This window comes from Onychomys torridus, chromosome 3 (assembly GCF_903995425.1).
Source record: "Onychomys torridus chromosome 3, mOncTor1.1, whole genome shotgun sequence".
Taxonomy (NCBI): Eukaryota; Metazoa; Chordata; class Mammalia; order Rodentia; family Cricetidae; genus Onychomys; species Onychomys torridus.
Genome location: NC_050445.1, coordinates 87,532,426 through 87,556,135, shown reverse-complemented (window position 1 = coordinate 87,556,135; position 23,710 = coordinate 87,532,426). Strand labels below are relative to the sequence as shown.

The 23,710-nt window shown below is 44.9% G+C and overlaps 1 protein-coding gene across 3 annotated transcripts in view; it reads left to right on the top strand.

The window, feature by feature from the left end:
- Positions 1–23,710, top strand: part of Frmd4b (FERM domain containing 4B) — a 334,105-nt gene that overhangs the window by 129,686 nt on the left and 180,709 nt on the right. Inside the window, exon 1 of one of the 3 annotated variants that reach the window (XM_036181351.1) lies at positions 14,760–15,103. The exons of the other annotated variants lie outside the window; for them this stretch is intronic. Within the exon in view, the coding sequence (XP_036037244.1) occupies positions 14,942–15,103 (162 nt within the window). The 5' untranslated portion in view covers positions 14,760–14,941. Of the gene's footprint in view, positions 1–14,759; positions 15,104–23,710 lie in introns of those variants that run through there. 3 annotated transcript variants of the gene reach the window in all.

Below are 23,710 nucleotides of genomic sequence, written 5' to 3'. Positions count from 1 at the left end.
ATGGACCAACATGAAAACTGAGCCTTGAGAATAGATAGTTGTCTGGATGAAATTTTGGGTTGGAGGAGATGGTCCAGGTCTGAAAGAGGAGCAGTCACTGGGGTCCTGGGGGCAAAGCATTAGAAACCCAGGTGAGAACAGTGTCACCCTCTCTAGTGAGGCAGAGCATAGAATGGCAGCACGGAGGTCTGAATGAGAATGGCCCCCATCGGCTCATATGTTTAAATGTTTGGTCCCCAATTGGTGGAACTGTTTGGGGAGGATTAAAGGTGTGGCCTTGTTGGAGGAGGTGTGTCACTTTGAATTTCCAAAAGCCCACACCATTCCCAGTTAGCTCTCTCTGCCTTTTGCTTCTGGGTCATGATATGAATTCTCACATGTTCCTGCCGCCATGCCTTCACTCTGCCGTCATGGACTCTGGCCCTCTGCAACCAGAATCCCAATTGAACACTTTCTTTTATAAGACTCGGTCACGGTGCCTTGTCACAGCAATAGGAAAGTGACTAACCAAGGAACATTGGAGCAGCTTCAGATGTTACTAAGGGGCAGAGCCACTCCAGAGATCCAATTTTATTGCCTGGATTTTCAGACTTAAACCATCATTCCCCCAAAGAAGTGGGAACCTCAGTACAGACTGAATGGATGTAGAGATGTTAGGATCAAGACCACCTGAGTGCTCTGGGGTTGCCTGTTGGAGGAATTCTTGCTCTGAAGGACTCCAGGGTAAAGGAAATGAAAATGTGAGGCTTACCAAGGATGGGGGTACTCATTCACAGGCTTCTTGGAAGGTTGATGTCTTAAAGCTCCCACAGTGAAAGTTGGACCACCCTTAGTTCCTCGTTTGGGCGAATGACAAATTCAGTATGGACTGTTCACCCATTTGGCAATGGAGAGAACCAATTTCATTTTCTGTTCAGACAATTCGTGTGACTTGACATCCTGTCGGGTAGAAACAATTTAACAGTCCTGGCACGTCGGAGTCTTCTCTTGGAACTTACTTCTTCCAATTCTTTTCTTCCTTTAAATCCAATTTTACCAGATTGCCTCAAATGACTTCTTTTAAAAACACGTGAGTTTTGAAAATACTGACTTGCCCTTTTTTGCCATTGCATCATCCTTTACTTACTCCTGTAAAATAACCCTCCATACTCGTGCCATGAGGAGTGTGTCCATGTAGCATTCATTGGCTGTATCTGGAGGAGTATTCAAGAAACTAGGAATCACATACCTTTAGGGGAAAGAGACACTATCTAAATACTTGGGTATATATGTTTTGTGTGATTTAGATGAAGGGGATGTTTTCTCTCTTTGTTTGCATCTGTATGGGTTTTGTTGTTGTTTGCTTTTTAAGACAGGGTTTCACACACCCCAAACTAACCTCAATATGTAGCTGAGGCTGGTCTTGAACTCCTGATTCCACTGTTTCCACCTCCCAAATGCTGAGATTACAAGCAAAAACCACCACACCTGACTGGAATCTTTTGTCAGAGCTGTGAGTTCTGGCTTACCCACTGGAGTTCTGGTTACAGGCCAACCTCCACTTACATCAGCAGTGTGTTGGGCAGCAAACAATGTGAGCCATCTCATCTGGCAGCCCAGGAAATGAGGAGCTGAGGACCAAGGGTGTGATGGAAGCCTGTCCTGCACTCACTGACTAGCATTTTGTTTGATGGCGTGTGCACTTCAAAATTAGAAATTCTAAAGTGACATGTCCTGATACAGACAACCAGGGGAGGAAGCCCCGCCAACAAAATACAGGTTATCCAGTAAGCTCAACTCAGAAAGCACCACTGTTAATCATTCATACCAAGTAGTGTAACGCAGCCTTGGCCCAGGCACTGTGAATATAGAGGACCAGGAATTCAAAGTCATCCTTAGCTACACTATGAGTTTGAAGCCAGCCTGGACAACAAGGCTAACCTGAACAGCAGGAGAGCCTGCCACAGAAAAAGCAATAATAATTCACTGTATGTTCCTCCATCTTTTTAAGTTCCACAGCTATGTTCATGTACAGCATTTTCTTCCGTTTTTATTTTTACTTTTTCTTATAACGTATGTTCTTTATTCACATCAACAGAAAGTTTAATGCCTTGTTTTTCAGTTGCCGGCAGTAAGTTTATATGCTTCTTGCAGAATACTTGTAAATCCGGATAAGGTTGTGTCCTGTGTTTTTGCATTTTCTTTTAAGGTTCACATGTTTACAGTGTATGATTCAGCAGCTTCCTGTGTTATTTTAGTTCTGCAGACATAACCCAACGTCAAGACATTTCACTGTTCCGAGTAGAAACCCTGCGTCCACACACAGTCAGTTCCTAGTTCTTCTACTTCCCCTTCCAGCCTGAGCAACCACGAATCTACTTCCTGTCTACACTGATTGAGGCCTTTCACACAAATGGGTTGTGTGCTGTGGCTTTGTAATCAGCTTCTCTCACTCTGCAGAGTGGTTTTGAGATTTATCCATGGCATGAACTATATTTTATTTTATTCTTTTCTTAAAGCTCCCTGTTTCCTATTGATTATTTTTTTCTGTGGTGCTGGGAATTGAACGTAGGGCCTTACAAATACACACACACACACACACACACACACACACACACACACACACACACACACACATCTTAGCCTTTGGTGTTTCTGTGTTTCTTTGTTTTGTTTTTGAGACAGGGTCTCTCTCCTTAACCCTGGATACCCTGGAACTCATTATGTAGACCGGGCTGGTCTCAGATGCTCAGAAATTGGCCTGCCTTTGCCTCCTGAATGCTGGGGTTAAAGGCCTATGCCACCAGCCCTCGGTTTTTGAGACAGCTTATGCTGGCTTTGAACTTGTGATCTTTCTCCCCTCTCCTGAGTGCACTCTCATGTCCACCACCAGCTACTTAGTTACTATTGTTTGACTTTTCATCACATGCCATAAAATTCACACTCTTAAGGCTGCACTGTTTTTTGGTTTATTCAAGGTTATGCTGTGATTGCCACTGTGCAGTTCTAGACCCCTTTCATCACTCCCTAAAGAAATCCCTTATTCATTAGTGGTCATTTCTCATCCACCTCATCCATGTCCCAACTACTGCATGATCACTAACTTATTCTCCACTTCTAAGATATGTGTAGTTTTGTCATTTTGTTTATTTCCTTTTACCTAATATGAAGCTTTCAGTATAAGAAAACAGTAACATCTGTTGGTAACTTGTTCCTATTTATGGATGAATAATGCAGATATACCATATTCTGTACATCTCCTCATCAGGTATTAGACATGTGAGTTTTCCACTTTGGGGCTACTATAAACAATATCACTGTAAACGCATGTGTCCCAGTTTTTGTTGAGCATATATTTTCAATTCTCTTTGGTATATGCCTTATTCCTTTTCGTTGTTGAGAATATTCGGTTGGTTGGATGGGAGTGTACCATATTCTTGTGTGTGTGGTGCTGGGGATTGAACCCAAGGCCTTGTGAATACTAAGGCAAGGTCTCTACAGCTGTGCTTCATCCTCGGCCCTGTATTTTTAAAGTGTGTTCATCGTGTAGTACTTGGGAATTTTCTTCCCACTCTTCAGCTAATCTAAATACTGTTGCTACAAACCCTTGCACAGAATTTTTTTTTAATGCCTGCTTTACTTCTTGTGAAGTTCCTGCATCATATGTACTCTTGAAGAAATGCATCTTTTCCACAGTGGCCACAGAACACCCTATTCCTACTAACAGTACAGAAGGATGGCAGTTTCTCCAAATCTTTGCTAACATGTGTGTCTTAGCTAGGGTTTCTGTTGCAGTGATGAAACACTCTGATCCAAAGAAACTTCGGGGAGAAAGGGGTTTATTTTGCTTACACTTCTGTATCACAGTTCATCATCAGAGGCCGTTAAGGCAGGTACTTAAACAGGGAAGAAACCTGGAAGCAGGAACTCATGCAGAGGCTGTGGAGGGATACTGCTTACTGGCTTGGTACCTTGGCTTGCTTTTTTCTAGAACTCTGGATCACCAGCCTTGGGTTGGACTGCCTACAAAGGGCTGTACCCTCCCATATCACTAGCTAAGTAAATACCCTGCAGGCTCCTGCAGCCTGATCTTAGGGAGGCATTTTCTCAGTTGAGGTCTCCTCCTCGCAGATGACTCTAGCCTGTGTCAAGTTGACATAAAACCAGCCAGCACAGTTTGTCACTATTCATATTTCTTTATTTCTTCTTGTGGATTTGAAGCAGTCTGTTATTGTGGTTTTGATTTGCACTTCCCTGTTGACTAATGATGCTGTATCTCTTTCCGTGTGCTGATAAATTTTTGTTCTGTTCCATCTCTTAAAGAGGGGCATATTTTGTATTTGATTTCCTATTTTATTTTATTTTTTGAAACAGTATCTCATGTAAACCTGGCCTTAAAGTTGCTATGTAGCCAAGATGACCTGGAACCTCTGACCTTTTTTTTTTCTCTCAAGTGCTGAGATTAAAACACAAATAAGCACCTCCATACCCAGTTTCTAGAGTGTCAGAAAAGGAACTCTGGGGTCCATGTATTGTAGGTAAATGCTTTACTAGCCTAGCTACATTCCCAGCTGAAGGACATATTTTTAGAAAGCTCCACTTTGTGCCTTATTCAGGAAATAGTGTTCTAAATCAACCATAGTCCATCTTAGAAGGCAGCCCGCAGAGTCGGAGTCTCTGAAAAAGGGAGAGAGGATGACTAGGCAGCTGACGTCATCCGCCCAGACATACAAACCAACAGGGCATGACCCAAGATTATCTGTAACCTTACCAGACTGAGACACTAAGAGCCCATTCCTAGGTGTGGAAGTGTGCCTTCAGTGTCTTTGGCCTGCCCCTTCAAAACCGAAATCTAGCCTTGCTTTCCTGGTTGACTCAAAGCAGACTGTACCACTCTTCCCGTGCTCTCAACACTGCCACGGCTCTCTGCACACTCTTTCTCGACTGTACAGACTGGCCCCAGCCTGGAGGCCTGTGGCATGCTGGCTTTTTGCTCCTCCTTACAGACAATCCATTTCATAGTGAAGTACAGTGTGTTGTTACCTTCCACTGTGAAGTTAATTTTAGAATAGCAAAATACAAGAAATGCTTTTGTGTCTGTTTTGGGTTTGTTGTTGGTTTTTTTGTTTTGTTTTATTTTTTGATACTCAATTTGGCTTTGCTTTTGCTTGTACTGCCAAAGGCCAAATATTTGAAATTCCTAGCAATAATCATACCAAATTTTCCGTACTTTACTGGTGCTGGGAAAATGGTCTATTTTCAAGACCGATCACTCACATTTGTTTGAAGACTGAAATGGATTGGCCTTAAGCGCCCTGTTTTATTTTGGTTTGAAGTACTTTCGTAGCCTGACATTGGCCGATTTCTCCTTTTTACTTTCCTGTCTGTGCCCCGGGAGGGTAGGTTAGTAAGTCTTTTAAGAATCAAGAATTTGCATGAATGTGTTTTCTTCCCTTCTACCATTTCTTGTACCGATGTGACGGGCCACTGTGTCTCAAGGAACTTGTCCTCCATATACTATTCTGCTACTTCTCATCTTAGGCTTTTTTATTGTCATTGTTTTTATGGGACCCTGGTAAACCCAAAGGGCATGCTTTTTGTCACATTCAGTACCCAGAATAATAAAGTGCATTCGGGAGCCATCAAAACCTACTGGAGAATGACTTTTCATGTTTCCCCAACATTTATATTTGAAGCGTGGATCCCCATGCCATGGTGTGTAGAGGTGTGACCTTTGGGAGGAAGGAGGGTTGAAATGACGTCATGGAGATGGACCCTTATGGAGACAGGTGCCCCTAGATGGGGGTGAGAAGGTGAAGAAATCACCCTCTCTGCTGTCTGAGAATACAGTGAGGGTGCAGTCCCCCATAGACCAGGAGATGTCTCCTCCTTCAATGCCAAGTGAGCTGGCACCGTAATACCAGACTTCCCAGCCTCCACCATAATGAAAAGTAAATTCCACTGCTGAAGTCTCTCAGTATGAGCCTTTTGTCACAGCAGCCCAAACTAAGACATAACTTAAAATTTCAGTATGAGGCCAAAGAAAATTATAACTGATAAATACAAGAAGATACTTTTGTCTCCTGGAGCAGGAGTGAAAACTTAGCAGCTACATCATATAAGAATGATTTTATAAATGTGTTCCACTGATCTTTGGCAGCTATTCTAACCTCTCTAGATATCAGATTCATATCTATCAATTGGGATCAAAATGACCTTTTCTACATGATATTGGAAAATACCATGAAAATCAACTGCAAGTGTAGCTGAAGCCATCTGTATTTATTTAGGAGAAAAGCATGCTATAGAAGTCATTACAGTTTATTTTTGTCATTGTCGATGTAGATGTAAATGAGGTATAAACACAAGGTGACAGGTTATGGGGTGGGCAGTCAGTCACAAGACTGTCACCATTGCTTCTGTAAATGGGGTCAGCCCTTTCTGTCTGGTCCACACCAGTCTCCATAGAGCCAGCATCCCCTTCAGACACTTTCGCAGGTGCATCAATGAGGACTAAAACTGGACCTGGGAAGAATTTCCAGCATCTGCTCATGGGTTAATGAGAAAAATGGGAACAACCAGGAGCCTAGAACTGCCTTGTAATTCAGACAAGGAGGGCAGTGTCCCTCCTCACGCGTTTGAGTATGAAGAATACAACTTGATACACAGAAGGATGGAATTTTTAGGAGAAAGGGATTTTCCCTTCCCTCCTCTCTCTCCTTTCCCTCTCCTTCCTCTCTCTTCCTACATTTCTTCCTCCCCTCTTCCCTTCCCTTCCCTTCCCTTCCCTTCCTCCCTTCCCTTTCCTCCCTAGTCCTCTTCTTCCTGTTCTTCTAGGAATGGAATGATCTTGTCAAAGTGGAAGCTGAATTGCTGCCTTCATATGGGTTGTTATTTAGTTTACCCTGGTTTCAGGCTTTGGGGATGCCATTCATAGGCACAGAAGTCAACTAATCCCTCCTTCATCATTGGCTGTAGGCATAGGGGCAGGTTCCCTGCACCTGAGGACCTTCTACTGCCTGCTTACTTACTTCCTCTCCTGCTACTCAGGACAGGGCCGAGGAACTGGATGCTGCACAGGGAGAGGAGACAGAGAATGGGGAAGGGTGAAACAGCTAGCCTTTGGCTCTAGTGGGACTGAACATATCCCTGCTGGCCAGGTCTTCCAGCCTTTGGGGGTAAGAGCTAGAGCAGGGGGTGTGCAAGCCTCTGCACAAGAAACAGATACTGCACAGGGGGGTTCCCAGGGCTGGGATCTGGCTGTTTGTAAAGGACAACTTCTCCTACCAACCAACCTCTTCCTGCATTCTGTATGTATTATTTACTTTAATTTTTTGTGGTATTGAGGACTGAATCTAGAAGCCTTGCATGTGCTACACAAGTACTCCACCAGCCTCTATCTATACCTTCGTTTTCCTGTTTATTTTGAGGCCTGGTTTTAGTGTGTTTCCAAGGCTGGCCTTCAACTCACTGTGTGGCCCAAGCAGACCTTGAATTTACAGTCCTCATGCCCTAAGACACACCCACCCCAGTAGCTAGAATAAAAGGCAAGTACCACCAGGCGCAGCTCCTCTTCCTCCATTCTGCATGTTAGGTGTAGAAGAAGCAGAGGGACTCGTGGTTTAGTTATGGAGTCTTTCCTGGAACCTACCTCAAGCTCTTTCTTTGCACCCTGTGATTCTGCATACACACCCCTTATTCGGTTACCCTGGTCCCTCATCCTTAGTATCTCCTGGACCCTTGTTGTCTTTCTCCCTAAAATCCACAAATATAGAAGGTTATTGACCTCAGGACCTTGGTAATCACAACTCTCTGAAACTTGGATTTCACCTCCTTGGCTGTCGATAGCTCTTCCCTCCCTAGCCGTCAGATCTCAGCTTAAATGGTCTTTGCTCAGGGAGACATTCCTGACTCCCCTCCACCCCATCCCCCGGCATGATATGGCTCTTGTGATGCCCCTGTGGCAGTGCCTGCTCCTTTATGATCCTCATTCAAATGTCTGACAGTCTCATTCTCCTCCAAGGCCCTCTTAGACAGAGATGGTCTCAGTTCTCTCACTGTGTGTTCTGAGTGAGTTGCTTGGGTCTCTGATACAGATGATGGCTTTTGGCAAACGCAAGTTTGTATTTGCAGACTGGATGGACTGCTTTCTGTATTCACTGCTGAGACAGTCATTCAGTGTTCTTTCAGTCAACAGCTAGAGACTGCCTGCTCTGTGCCAGCCAGGATAATGGTGGATGGATAAGACTCTTCCCCAATGTCCATAGGTGGTTTCATGGGAGGACATAGCTGTCAGTTGTCCCAATAACATGTAGAATTTGTGGAAAGCTTTTTGGTGTTGCTGTTGTGATGACTGGGGCACTACTGTGATTTAGTGGGCAAAGCCCAAAATCACTCTTAGTTACTTTTCTGATTGCTGTTAGAGAATGTCATCTGGCAACAGGAGTATGGGGCACTTGTCACCTTATGTCTGCACTCAGAGTCAGAGAGCTGAAAGCTGACGGTCTACATAAGTCTGCAGTTATGAAACAGATGAATGCCAGTGCTCACATTTTCCTTTTGGTTAAGTCTGGGACCCTACCACAAGGAATGATGCTGTCCACATATAGGATGGATCTTCATGCTTAACCCAGTATAGAAAGTCTCTCAGAGATGTGCGCAGAGGCTTGTTTTCATGGCCATTCTAAATCTCATTTAATTGACAACCAAGATCAACTATCATAGTCACCAAACACCTTCCAGAAGATACGATGATCCTCACAGGAGAACTATACCAATCTCCCCTGCTGCTGGGTAGGGTGCTGTAGGGTTGCTCAAAGAGCAGGGAAAAGCAAACTGCAAGTGGCCTTGATCTGCCTTGTTTTCAGTGATACACCCTCACAACTACATGTCCCTGGAGAAGGATTAATACTTTACCTTGTGGTCAGCCTAGGAGGAAAAAAGTGTTTTAAATGCCAAAGAACTTGGCCCAGAGACATATGCCTGTAATCCCAGCACTCAGGAGGCTGAGGCCAAAGGATCCTGAGCACAAAGCCAGACTGGGTTACATGTTGCCTTAGTTACTGTTCTATTGTTGTAAGGAGACACCAGGACCCAAGCAACTTATAAAAGAAAGCATTTAACTGGGGGCTGGCTTACCATTTCAGATGGTCCATGAGCATCATGGCCAGGAGTGTGGCATCAGGCAGGCAGGCATGGTGCTGGAGCAGTAGCTGAGGGCTTACATCTTATCTGCAAGTAGTTGAGAGGGAGAGAGAGAGAGAGAGAGAGAGAGAGAGAGAGAGAGAGAGAGAGAGGCTGACTGAGAGACAGATTTTTGAAACCTCAAAGCCCACCCCAAGTGACATACCTCCTCCAACAAAGCCACGCCTCCTAAAAGCCTCACCTCCTAATCCTTCCCAAAACAGTTCCACCAACTTGGGACCAACCATTCAAATATATGAACCCATGAGAACCATTCTCATTCCAACCTCAACGCACAGTGAGTTCCAAGTGTTTCAAGCTAGATTAACTGCATCATGAGATATTGTCTCTAGAAATGAAAAAAAAAAGCCAAAGAAAAGCTGAACTCAAATAAAACAACTAAGCTAAAAGTAATGCAAGAAACTATCAATGGCTTATGATGAAAATTATGCCTTCCTTTCATGATATTTTTTTAAGAGAAAATGAAACTGTGGGAAACAGAATTCCAGTTCTTACTTTGAAGGCTTTGGGTTCCTTATACTTCTAGGGTGTAAAAGCTGAGCTGGAGTGATCGCTTCATTTCTTCTCCCACCAGCTCCTTAGGGAGGATGGTTCTGCATGGTAGAAGTCACAGGAGGGAAGAAGTGGAGTGTGGGGTTTAAGTGGACTTGGGGGTCCTTCAACCCCAGATCTGTGATGTTGGGTATTATCATATACACTGCAGCAGGCTGGGCAGTATCTCAGACCTCTATTAACTAGATGCCAGGAGCACTCCTTGGTTGTGACTACCAGAAACACATGCCAACATTGCACAGATTTAAGGTGGGGTGCAAAATGGTTCTTGTTTGGAAACCATTGAGCTGGACCTTGCTTGCATCCACCTTAAGCCTTGGGTCAGAAATCGATGGTTTTTCAGACCTTGACTTCAGGTATGCCGAGTACAGCAGAACAATGTCCATGGATGTTAGAAGGACTGTTATTTCAGTTTTCATCTTGCTCCTTAGAGATGGGTTCCCTCTGTGTACTGCAGGTGGGACTGGCACTTGCCATGTTGCCCAGGCTACTCTTAGATTTGAGCTCTTTCTGCCTCAGCCTCTCCAGTGCTGGGATTACATCATCGTGCTCAGCTCAGATGGACTCTAATGTGCAGTGGAAACCCTTGGGAGTCGTGTGAGAGCTGGCTGACTCTCCCTTTCTGGGGGTTGTGGAGTTTGTATCATCTTTCTGGAGCTCACCGTTGTTCCTCTTCCTGCCGAGTGTTTAAAGAAGAGCTGACAGAAGCCTCGGGGATAATGACAAATTTTCTTTGACGTCCAGAGCAGCACTCCCAGGTGTGTGAGTAATGCTGTCAGCCGTAGCATCCCCCTAACCCTCTGGAGAGAGCTACAGGAAATTACAGTGTGTTGCAGGGAGCTCTGATGCTGGCGAGAGGGGAAATCTGCTTCTTGAGTTAAAAGGGGGGACAAGACTGGTGTCGTTTAGCCCTTTCCCCATGGAAGATTACAGACTGCCTCCAAGGTGTGGGTCTGGGACCTGGTCTTTCCCTGTGGCTGATCAGCTAGGCTGCGCTTTTTCTCTGCAGCTAGCTACACACCTCTATTCAGCTGCCCCCACATCAGTTCCTGGAATGGAAGAGGAAGCAGCAATACCCGTGTTTGGTGGGAACGATGGCTTCTGTCTTACATCCACCTTTGAGTGTACTCTGTTTTGCAAGTCCATGGGAAAAGTCAGCTCTGGTGGGGAAGACTGAGCTTCTAAAGGCATCTTGAGAAGCTTGGAGCAGAGCATCAGAACTGCTCTTCGAAACAAGTCACCTCTGACCCTTACCCCTCAGCAAAGGAAAATGACCTACAGAATCATTTAAAAGTTATTTTCAAAGAAGCATATATGTGTGTACATGTCTTCATGTTTGTGTGGGTACATGTATGGATGCAGGCACATGTGTGCATGTATGTTCATGTGCGTGTAGAGGCCAGAGCTCTCTATCTGGGTTTTGTTGTTGTTGTTGGGTTTTGTTTGTTTGTTGTTTTGTTTTGAGACAGGGTCTGCCACTGACCTGGAGCTTCAGGATTAGGTTAGGCCAGCAAGTCCCAGGGTTGTAACCATCTCTGCTTCCCTAGCAATAAGATTATAAGCATAGACCATCATAGTCAGCTTTAAAAATGCATATTTGGGCACTGGAGAGATGGCTTGGTGGTTAAGAGCACTGGGTACTCTTCAAGAGGACCTGGATTCGAGTCCCAGCACCCACATGTGGCAGCTCACAATTGCAACTCCAGTTTCAGAGGATATGATGCCCTCTTCTGGCCTCCACAGGTATTGCATGCACAGGGTGCACAGACACACATGCAAAGTACTCACACACATAAACATTTTAATGTATATTTTACTTATTGTTTTATCTAAATCCAAGAAGTTCAGACAATTCCTTCTTTTAGTAGTGAGGGTGACTAGTTGTCTTGGGTGCTTGCCTTTTGTCAGCCACAGGTCTAAACACTTCCTGAAGAGTATTTTGACTTCATCTTCCCCAGACCCCACATAGTGGGTTCTGACAATGTCTCCATGTCATACCTGAGGACATTCAGACTTTGCTTGTTTAGTGGGTATTTTCGAGGTACTCAGGCTTTGAAGCCAGGTTTAGCTCCCATCCACCATTCTTCTCCTCCACAGGGTGACAATTTTCATGTGAATTGGAATCCCCTGAGGCCAGGTAAAAATTGAAACCACTAACCTTAGTATCCGTGGCCCCCAGTCCACAAGAGGCCTGAGCACTTACAACCTGAACAAGCCCCCAAGTGCTGCTGACTGGCTGGTCTGGCGAACCCTGTTATGTTCTGTGTCTCCTTTTCTGAAAGATTGTGCAGGCTTCCTGCAGGGGTAGGGGTGAGGCTGACAGCTCAGGGGTTCAAGTGCTTGTTGTGCAAGCCTGGGGACCTAAGTTCGGATCCTCAGCAACCAAGCAACAACTACCAGGTGAGCATGAGTGCCTGTAACCCCAGAACTGGGAGGTAGAGACAGGCAGATCCTGGGGGCACACTAGCCAGCTAATCTAGCCAAGAAGTGATCTTAAGTTCAGTGAGAGATCCTGTCTGGAAGAATAAGCTGGAGGGCCTGGGAATGTAACTCACTCAGCAGAATACCTATCCGCCAGCATACACAGGTTCTGGATTTAATCTCCAGTACTACATAAACTGGGTGTAGTGTTAGTGCCATCCTGTAATCTCAGCACTTGGGAGATACAGATCATCCTGACTACATAGCCTGACTCCAGAAGCCCCCATTGGAAGGAATAATAATGATGTAGACAAGTGATTGAAGAAGGTATCAACATTTCGACTTCTAGCCTCCACATGAGCAAGCATGGACACACATAAGCATGTACACATGAAAAAGAAAAGAAAAGAAGGATAGTTCTCTTAAGCATTAGCTTTGAAAGCTTGAGTGAAAACGTCCCAGGCTGCAATTGACTGCTGACATGAGACCTGATCAGTACCTGCCAAAGTGTCTTGAGAGCATCTTTTCTCAGAGGACAGTGTCACGAGACACTGGTAATTGACCTGTTGGGGGTGTTATTCTGGTATTCCCTAGGCTGCCTGACATTTCCGAGAACTGAATCAACTGCATCATTAAATGTGTGTGTGTGTGTGTGTGTGTGTGTGTGTGTGTGTGTGTGTGTATGTGTGTGTGTGTGTGTACCACAGTTTACTCTAACAGGCCATTTTTTGAAGTTCAGTAATTTCCCATCAGCAAGGTGACATTTCTTTTCCAAATTATGCTTGCTTCTTTTTATCCCAATTCAGTAAAACCTCCTATATCAGATTGTGTGTAAACACCATGACTATTATCCTGGTGAAGTACAGCCAGAATGTTAATAGGAATGAGCAGACAGGCGTTACTGCCAAGAAAGAGCAGCGGCTCCCAGAGCAGTTGTGTCTATGAATCCTACAGACCCCCAAGCAATTTTTTTTTCTTGGCTGTTAAAAGTTTTCCAATTACAGCCACTTTGAAACCAGCAAGGGTTTTTTGTTGTTGTTGTTGATGATGATGATGATTTGTTTTGTTTTGTTTGAGGAAAGATTTTTGTGTTGTTTTGAATGCTAGTGTTACACCTGAATTAAGATGCTAAGGGCACATTTAGAGCCTGAAATGAAGCTGATTGACTGACAGATAATCTGTCCTGAGGCCTCCAGAGCTAGTTTGGAAGAAAAGCTTAGGCATCTTACCTCCACAGCCACTTAATAGCCAAGATAATAGTGCAGGTCTGGATCCACAAATGAAATGTTCACCATGTCCAACAGGTAGATTCAGAGAAAGATACCTGAATATCTCTCCATCCTGAAACCTGGTGCAGTGGGGGTTTTTATTATTATTCTATTAGCATGTATGAATTATATATAATGGGCTTCTTGTGATATTTTCATGCCCATGAATAATGTAATTTGATCATCCTCATCACCCTCTTCTGACTCACTCCCTTTCCTGCTGGGCCCCTCTCTCCCCCCAGGTATCTCCATTAAACTCTCTTGTTTTTGTGTGTGGATATGTGATCCAGTGGATTTAATTGGGGTTGCTTCCAAGCTGCAGTGATCTTGCTCTGTGAAATGGGATAGGATTCTGGGGACTGCAATAGATGAACACTCTAAAGGAAAATACAGACGCAGGGTATGTGGGACTCTTTGGATTCCCTTTACAAATGCCTTAGACAATATCACTCCCTGTGGGAGACCTTTCAAAAGCATGAATCGTCCCATGGCTTCTTGAGCTGAGAAACAGTTTTTATCTTTCTATTTATCTACTTATTTCTTATTTACTTTTGAGTGACAAGCTCCCCATTCTGGTTTGTGAGGCCAGCTGTAGCTAGGCATGTCCTGAGGCTGAATAGTATACAAAGTGACCAGGGATCCTCTTCCCAACCTTCTGGTTCCCAGCGAGTCACAACTGGACTCTGTTTGCAGAGGATCAAAGATGCCTTGTTTTTCTTTTGAACCCACAACTGCACTGGCACTGGACTCACCGAGGTGTCAGGGGACTTGCTTTGCTTGTGGACACAGCAGGCTGGCATTTTCTTGGAGACCCTCAAGTTAGGAGCAAAGAGAGTCTGGAGGCACGCACATACTGTTCCTTGAGTCTCTTCATCTGGCTTCAGCAAAGCCAAGAAAACATGCACAATTCCCCCAGGGGTGAGATCTAAAGGGAGATGCTACTGGATTTTTTTTTTTTTCTTCCCTTTCCTTCTGCTTCTGTGGCTTTCCCAAAGGTATTTATCAGTGAGGTGGACAGAGCAAGATGCAAGGCAGAGAAACCTTATAGAATAGAATAAAGGGTGTGTGTGTATGTGTGTGTGTGTGTGTGTGTGTGTGTGTAGGTGTGTGTTGTGTGTGTGTGTGTGTGTGTGTGCAAGCGCGCTGAAATGCAGCTCCCCACTAGGCCTGCAAAGAGTTGCTGGGCTTTGCCAGCGGCCCTGTACCCTGGAGCAGCACTACCGGGAGTCCTCACCGGCCAGGGCTTCCCGCGCCCTGGGAGCGCCCAGGGCTGGCCTGGAGGAGCTTAGGAAGCTGGCGCTGCGGGCGGGCGGGCGGGGTGACACACAACCTCCCTCCGTGCCAGCCGCAGCCGTTGGCTGGCGGTCGCCCAATCCCGGGGCATGCCGCCCCAACCTGGCCGGGACAGACAGTGAAAGGCGAGTTTGGTGGCAGATCTGACCCCCAAGGCTTGTCAGCTGCAGCAGCGTGGCGAGCCCAGGATCTGGGACCCCAGGCTTGGAGGGAAAGCCGCGGCAATGGCTTCGGTGTTCATGTGCGGAGTGGAGGACTTGCTGTTCAGCGGCAGCCGCTTCGTGTGGAACTTGACCGTGTCCACGCTGCGGAGATGGTACACCGAGAGGCTGCGGGCTTGCCACCAGGTGCTGCGGACGTGGTGCGGGCTGCGGGATGTGTACCAGGTGAGCCGGTGAGCCCGCGCCCAGGGCCGTTGTGGGATGCCAGGCGCTCAGCCCAGAGCCGGTCCACCTGTATGATTTCATAACCTCACGCTTCTGATATCTTTGTTTTCAACTCCTAGCGAGTAGCTTGGTGCTTGGGTTAAATCCTCAGCGGCTCTAGCTAACAGTAGCCTGACATTTTTCCCCCTAGTTGGGCATGGGGGCACTGGGGAGTTACTCCCCCACACACACCAGCAGACATGTGTTACAAAGTGATGGAGGTACCTGCTGGCACCAGGAAAGGGGGCTGTGGCTTTGCAGCAGAACGTTTGCGGAAAGCGACTTAGGGGTTGAGAGGATTATTTCTATTTCATTTCGTGGGGGGTGGCCATTTCAGAGGCTCTGATTTCCCATTATTGCTTGCTGTCAGAGCATGTCTCGGTGAATTTGCCGTCTTCCATCTGATTTTATTGCACTTTTCCACAAGGCAGCCCCGGCTTGCAGAGACCAGCCAGGAAAAGCTGATTCTGGGCTGTGTGGACTGGCTTTGGGGAGGAAGCACAGCAAAATTTGAGCACTTTGTGGGAGGCTGACTGGCTAGGGAAGGGAAGGGTGGCTTGGCCAAGCGCTGGAATGCTTATGCTCGGATTTAATCTGTCACACAACACAGCCTCTTTATTGCTTTGCTGGTGAGGAGACCATTCATCCTCTCTGGGACTGCAACTTGCCTGGATTTTTGTAAACAGTAGTATATGGATTCAAAAGTCTTCTATTTTGATTATTAATACCTTTAAGATAAAATATAAAAAAATACATTGCTAAATTATGAAGATTTTTTAGCTGTGCTTGTTTCCTGGGTATAGAGTAGTTTCATTACAATTTTTTAGAACCTCTCACATGTAACCTGACCCTATTCCTAATAGGGCTGAAATATATCTGTCATAGTGTCTCCCTCATGTGACCAAGCTTTGATTTTGAAAAGTCATAGTCTTCCATCAACCAGATAGAATAAAGGCCAGCCAAGGACAGACTACAAGAGTTCTGAGGAATGAATGTTCCCTTTCCATCCTTGTTAAAAATATAAGGAACATTTTAACCTGTGGTTTCATGGCTCCTGGTTTGCCTAACAGGTCTGTGATATTATGCATTTTGAAATGGAACCAGGAGGGCACATTGAGAGTCCTGGAAGGCCACTGGGGCTTGAGAGCATTAGGGAACTGTAGATATTGCCCATCTGGCCACAAGAGACGACACCCCTGGCTTTTGGGAGCCAGATGTGTGTCTGTCTTGGGCCTTTTCTTTCTTGGGAAGTCCTTGCCCCATTTTGTTTATAGGCTAAGTCCCCGCTCCCTTGTGCAGCTTTGCCTTTTCTTTTTAATATCTGAGGAACTTTCAAAAAGAGAGCACAAATATTGTAGCCAACCAGACAGGCTCTGTGCCCCACTCACCATGGATTCAGAGGATTTGTGGCTTACTGCTAATGCTGTTACTGAACGATTTAGAAATGAGGGTTCCAAAAACCAGAGAGTCGTTGGCTTCTCTGGGAGATTGATCAATTGTTATTCTTTTTAACTTTGAAAATGTTTTGTGCGTATGGGCTCATGAGTGTGTTGGGCTCACACATGTGGCAGGCATGTAGTACATGTGTACATATGTGTGGCCAAAAATGTCACTCCTCAGCAATATCATCCACCTTAGTTTTGAGACAAAGTCTCTTATTGGCTTGGGGCTTGCCATCCAATATCCCAGATGGAGCCACAGACCTAATTGCTTGGCTGTTTTTAAAGATATTTGTTTGTTTATTCTGGGTGTGGAACCCAGGGCCTTGACTATTCTAGGTGAATGCTGTACTTCTGAGCTCCATCGCTAGCTTAGAAAAATCATTTTTCCAAACAAACAAACAAGCGGGGGGAAAAAAAATGCTTTTCAAATGCTGAGCAATAAAACAGTGGTGCAGACTTACATAGACTGAACAGAAGTAAAGAAAATGATTTCTACCCTCAGCCCCTGAGATAGCCAAAGGATGAATCCAAGCTCTTTCTGTGTGGGACCATGGGGAAATTAACTTTCCTATGCTTCCCTTCCATCCTCTGTAAAGTGAGGGATAGAACAGTACTAATTAAAGAGGTTAATAAGAGTTAATTGACATGTAGCATATTTAGCACACTGCCTAGAGCTTGGAAAGCATCCAGTAAATATTATCGGTTCTATCGTGTAGGATTTTTATGTTATTGTGGTTAGAGGCCTAACTCAGAACTAGCAACAGAGTGAAAAGAAGCAGCAGCGGCGGCATCTTATAGTTCTACTTGTCGAATAAACGTGAGGTGTGGTTTGATGAGGGCATGCTGCTTGTTTCCCAGCCTGGCTGTGTTCAGTTATGGGGCTTATCCTCATCAGCCTCCTTCCCTCCTGGCACCTGATAACTGTGGCAGTTCATTAGGTTTACATATCAACAGAGTCAGAAAGGAAGTGAATTTCTTATATCCACCTAACTATCAAAAGAGCCCTGTGTATCCTCTGGGCTGCTAATGTCTGGTCTGCCCACCCCAGTACTATGTACTACCATGATGCCATGCATTGATTGGCATGGGAAACAGGATCACTCTCCATTCATTCTCAGTGGCGTGATATGGCCCAAAAGGAGCAGAAATTATTTCAGGGAGAGATGTCAAATAAAAAAGCTCCCTCCTCGGGCTGTTGTGGAGCTCACTGGTAGAGCGCTTGCCTAGTGTGTGTGAGGCACTGGGTTCAGTTTTCAGTGTGTCAATAGTAATAATACGTAAGTAAATATTCAATATATGTTGGTAAAAGTGAAAAGGGGAGCCAGTGAACTGGCTCAGCAGGTAAAGGAGCTTGCCCCCAAGTCTGAGGACCTGATTTCAGTCCCCAGGATCCATCTGGCGGAAAGAGAGAGCAGACTCCTACAAGTTGCCCTCTGACCCCGACTCGTGCACATAGCACCCAGCCACATGCAAACACAATAAATAAGTGGCTTATTTTTTAATGACGATTGAGTGGATTGCCAAACAAAAACATCCACTAAAATAAAAGACTCTTTAAGGTGGTAATAATGAACAAAAGGGTTAAGAAACACCAGATTGCCTGATTGGAATATAAGGCAGTTTCTGAAACTGGGAATGAGGTGAGACCCACTGACCACATATTTGCCTGGGTTAGTCAGTGTCCAAAGAAGCTCTGACAAATACCCGAGAAAGCAGTTGAGTGGGGAGGATTTATTTTGGCTCAAGGTTTTGGTCTAGGGAGGTGGGCTGGTTCCATTCTTTCAGGCCTGTAGCAAGGCAAAAGCATCATAGTAGAAGACCATGGCAGGGGAAGGATGCCTGCAACATGGTAGCCAGGATATAGAAATATAGAAGGTGGCACCATGGAAAAGATGTGCCCTCCCAAGGCACGCTCCTGGTCACCCATTTCCTCTGATTGGGGCCTCTACCTTTTACAGACTCCATTTCAGTTATGAATCCATCCATGGTTTGATCCTTTGATTAGATCAGGGCTGTCCCCAAAGCTCTGCCAAAGGAAGGTATGATGAGGAAGGGTACAACATTTGATTAAAATGCAACCATGGGCTGGGCGGTGGCTCAAGGGCGAGAGAAAATGCTGTACAAGTATGAAGAGCTGAGTTCGACTACTCGAAACATATATAAGAAACTGGGCGTGACCGTTGTGCCTTCGGGTGATTGAGACAGGATTGCTGGGGCTTGCTGGCTGCAATGCTACTTCCAGGTTCAATGAGAGAGAGACCCTGTTTCGGGGAAATACGGAAGAAAATGATAGGGAAAGACGATTAAGTCCTCCTCTGGCCTTCCGGTATGCACATGGGTGCGCACATGTGAGCACACGCATACACACACACACACACACACACACACACACACACACACACACACACACTTTTCATGCAACCAGCTGTGCTACCCACATAATGAGAATCTCAAACTGATAGAAAGGGGTTACTCTTCAAGGTAAGCTCAAAGACGAAGACACAAATACCTTTTAAAGTGTTTTTGCTACGCTTGTCTGAATTGTATGTGGGGGCTCATGATGTATTGTATTGCTACCCCGGAATTCTGAACTCTAAACTGTGCAAAAGAATGTGCTACCATTCTGCCCCGTGCACTGCTATATGAACTGGTTGCACATCAGAATCACATGTGTTACTGAACCCACTTATTTTTATCATCTTGTTGGTTTTTTTAAGGTGTCAATTTTCTTGCTTCTAGTCTCAATAGTCTTGTTTGTGAAGAAACCTAATGCTGGATCACTCTAGAGAGAGAGACAAGGGTGGGGCGGGAGATATCCATTACCCGAAATATCTAGCAGGCCCCTAGGGTGTTTTGTTTATTCATATACGGCACTTGAAAGATGATCCTTCACCTATTCATAAAGCATTTGGCAGTGATATTGTTGCCTGGCTGGCAAGGCTGGGGAGGCATAATTTCTTTGGAATTGAACACTTCCTCCACTTCTAGATGTTGGAACAGCAAGTGATTTAATTTGCCAACAAACTATGAATAATGAAGGTATTTACTATAAGGCATTTTTGTAGTCATGGAACTAAATAAAAAACAGGAAGAGATGTTCCATGAGACCATTTGACAAAGACCCACTGTATAAGGGAAGACTTAAGTTTGATTCAGGTAGCAGTCTTGAGAACTCACCTTTAATTTAGGCAAAATTCTCAAAGCTCATTCTTCGGTTGCTTGCCTGTCCTGTTTGCACCTCTCCTGGATGGGACACATTGTAATCATTAATCACCTCACTCATGTGAGCTAGAAAGTGATGGGGGGATACTGTTGACAGAAGATGAACTCTTTTTGCTTTTGGGGAAGTGTGACATGCACTAACAAAGCCCTCAGTTTGTTACTTGGGTGTTAGATTTTCTCCTCCCCAGAGCCCCTAAGGTAGAATTTCCTACAAACCTTGAACGGAGTCATTGCCTCCAACAGGACGCAACTTGAACTAAATCTGGGGTATTTAAATGACTAGACGAGGCTGGATCAGCTCCTCTGGGACAGGCAGCTGGCACAGAGGAGAAGGCACAGTGTTCAGGACTTGAAGAGTCTGCAGGCTCCATTTGACCGAGCCTGACCTTGTACAAATTACTTCCCCTCTCTGAACCTCATTTCCTCTTGGGTAACAAGGAAGCGCTATGACTGCAGTATGGGATCGAGTGGGAAACTCACGAGATATATTCATAAAACACTTGACACTTCGCAGGTGTAAGAAAATGCTTAATAAAGGCCAGCTCTTGGCTATATAAAACCCTTTGAGCTCAGAGTGTCTGTGATGAAAGGTCACTGACAGTATTGCTATTGGTTTTATACCTGAGACAAGCTTATGGAAACTAAGTTCCCATTTTCAGTGGATAAGTGTTCATTAAGAAAGAAGGCAAGAATTCCTTCATGTATGGGTTAAATGTAGGGCATTTGAAGTGTTCTCTTCTGGTAGTCCCATGTTCTTCTAAGCCCATTCATAAATCTAGGAAGCCGTAGGCATCTTGTAGTCAGGTTTCTGAACTCATTTCTCTATGATGATCCACCGAGTGCTAATACTTGAGTTTTGTGTCTCCCTAGCTTGATGGGAAAAAAGCCACGTGTCCCCAAGACAATTCTGCACCAACCATTTGATGATATCTGCTGTTTTAAAGCCCAGATACTTTGCTTGCTTTGACCCTTTGTTTTACACTCCAGAAACTGGTCTGCCTCCTGTTTTTAATGAATAAAGTTTTATTGTCCCAGAGCCATGCTGTTACCCATCTGTGGCTGCTTTAATACGACAGGGTGGAACAGCTCTGTGTGGCTCAGCTGCTTAGAGTTAAATGGCTGGTATAACCCTGAAAAAAAAAATACCATCCCACCCCCCCTTTACAGAAAACCTTTGCCAGTCTCTGGAGTGTGAGGTAAGGAATGTTAAGGGAAGACAAGTCCACAATCCTATCACAGGAAAACAGAATTTGAAAGATTTTTCTCATCATCTCAGCCAAAGTGGCCTGGAGAATGGCTTACTGGGTAGAGTGCTTGCTCTGCAAGCATAAGGACCTGGGTTCGAAACCCCAGCACTCACAAAAAGCTGAGCATCAGAAGTCTCAGCTCATGGTCAGCCAGTCTAGCCAAAATAGTAAGGTTTAGTTCAGTGAGAGACCCTGTCTCAAGGAACTAAGGAACAGCAATGGAAGAAGACATTTAATGTCCTGCTCTGACCACATACAGGGATATGTGTTCTCCTTCTGCTCCCCCCCCCCACATACAGGCACTCCCACCCCCAATGCATACACAGTGCAAAAATTTAAGGTTGTAATTAAAAAATGTTCAAGGTAAGTGCTCAGCTCACTTTTACTCAGTTCTTTGTTTTTACAGTGTAATGACTGATATTACCAGTAATTCATTAATTTGCTTGTTCATGCACACCTAAGTAATTAACATCTGCTCACTTTGTTACCAGTTACTGCATCAAAGGTTAGCAGCAGGCATTTCCCCTGCCCTCCATGAACATAATGTTAAGAAGGGAGAATGCTAAGAAAATAACACTCTAGAAAAAAATGACTGACTTTCAGGGGACACTCAGAGAACATCTACCCACAGAGAGTAATCTGAAAGGCAGACAATAGGAGACTTCCTGGAGAAGGTGATTCCCGTGCTGGTCTTTGAAGGACAAGTAGAGTTCTGCAGGTGAGGGCAAACAGAAGGGCGTTCCAGGCACAGGAGATTGTAAAAGGATTTCTTCAAAGCCTGATGAGCAGAAACAGTGGCAGAGCAATCTGGACTGGGAGTAACACCTGCCCTCAAATGATCCTGTACTTTTGACATTTTTCTTCAGACGTTTAGGGAAGGGAGCTATTGACTATTCTTGGCAGTTCTGAGACTGGTAGATTTTGAGAGGGCAAAATATTAGATGCCAGAAGGGAAGGGGATCAAGAAGGTAGTGATGGCAATATTGGTGCATTACTCAGAGTAGAGTGAGTTCAAATCCCAGCATCCACATGACGGCTCCTAACTGTCAATAACCTCAGTGCCAGGGGATCCAATGTCCTCTTCTGACCTCTGTGGGCAATGCATACATGTGGTAGTGACAACAAACTGCCCAGAGTCATACAGAAATAACAATTTGGATTTCTCCACGCTATCTAGCCCATGACATGGCAGCCAGCACAGCTCATTACTATCTTTCAGGCCCATGGAATGCTCACAGTAATGTCAGTTACCAGCATAGAAAGTAAAGTGCTTTTTGGGGTCTAGAAATTAGGTGCCCAGCCTCCAAGGCACTTATGTTACTTCTCACAGATCATGGGTGAGAACAGGTCTACAACAGACCCAAGTCACCACACACAAGAACCAGGAACGCATACATACTGGTGCAAGGTGTTGTTTAGCGATCACACTGGGGTCAACAAGCAGAAAAGGTTATCTGTAGGCCTGTAAGAATTGTTCCTTGTAGAGGGGACTAGGAACAGAGCAGAGTTAGCAAAGAGAGAAGGTTAGTTACAATTCACAATCATTGACGCCACAACTGACCTCACAGGTAGCTCTGAAGCCAAGAGTTATCCCACGCTGGAACAGATCACTGGTTTTCCCCTCTTGGCCCGTTAGTCCCCCGTTGAAGGTGGCCCTTGAAAGCTGGGCTACCCTGGGAGGAGGCAGGTCTCTTTAAAGAAAGGACAATTTCCAGAGGGAGCTGAGAGCAGTCAGTTCACAGTGCTCCCAACAGCTGAGGAGGATCAGTCTGGCAATACTTCATAGCATCTTTTACAAATGCCTCCCAGCAGGTGCTGGACCCAGGCCGGAACTAAATCAGGGCCAGCAGGAAGGAAGTGCAAGGTGAAGACTACAGGAACAGGAAGATGCAGAATTCGGCTGTTAAAAGTTGCACAACCTTCAGAGTAGCCACTAGACTGCTACCTACCCTCTGCTGAAGAGACTGGGTAGCCATGGGATCGAGTACTAGTTACTACTAACTACTACTACTACTAACTACTGACTAGCAACAGGCAAGAGCCTCATTCATCCTCACCCTGAAAAGCAAAGTGACCTTTCCTTTTTTTTAGCCTATTACATAACATAAATATATTTTTCAGAGTCATATCATTTAAGGTCAAAGAGTTTAGTCTCACAGTCTTTAAAATACATTTGTGAACTTTTCATCTCACAGCTTGGCAAACACGAGGTTAAGAGCAGACTCTTCTGCCATTTCAAGCGAGTGTTTGTTTTTCTCTTTCCATCTTGCAGTTATAAAAAAAAGTCCTCGTTCACCCCCTGCTTAGGTTTACTCTGAACGTTATATTTTGGTGTCCTGACTGGTTGTTGTGGAAGAACTTGCATGTCTCAAATTAGGAATAAGATCTGTAGTTCTGAATCTTATAAGCAAGACCATATGACTTGAAGCATGAAAGAAGGCAAAAATTAAGCCTTTGTTGAAACAAAAAACACTGAAGGTTCATGTGCAATTCCATCAGCATCGTGTATGCAAAGGGACATGTGGTCATCTTGCAATAAACCCTGCTATGAAAGAAGCAGGTAAATATGGCAAGTTCTCCATTCTCATTCTCTCCTAATGTCCCAATCACTTTTAGTCAGTTGAATTTTGTGTTTGGGTTGAGTTTTTGATGAATAG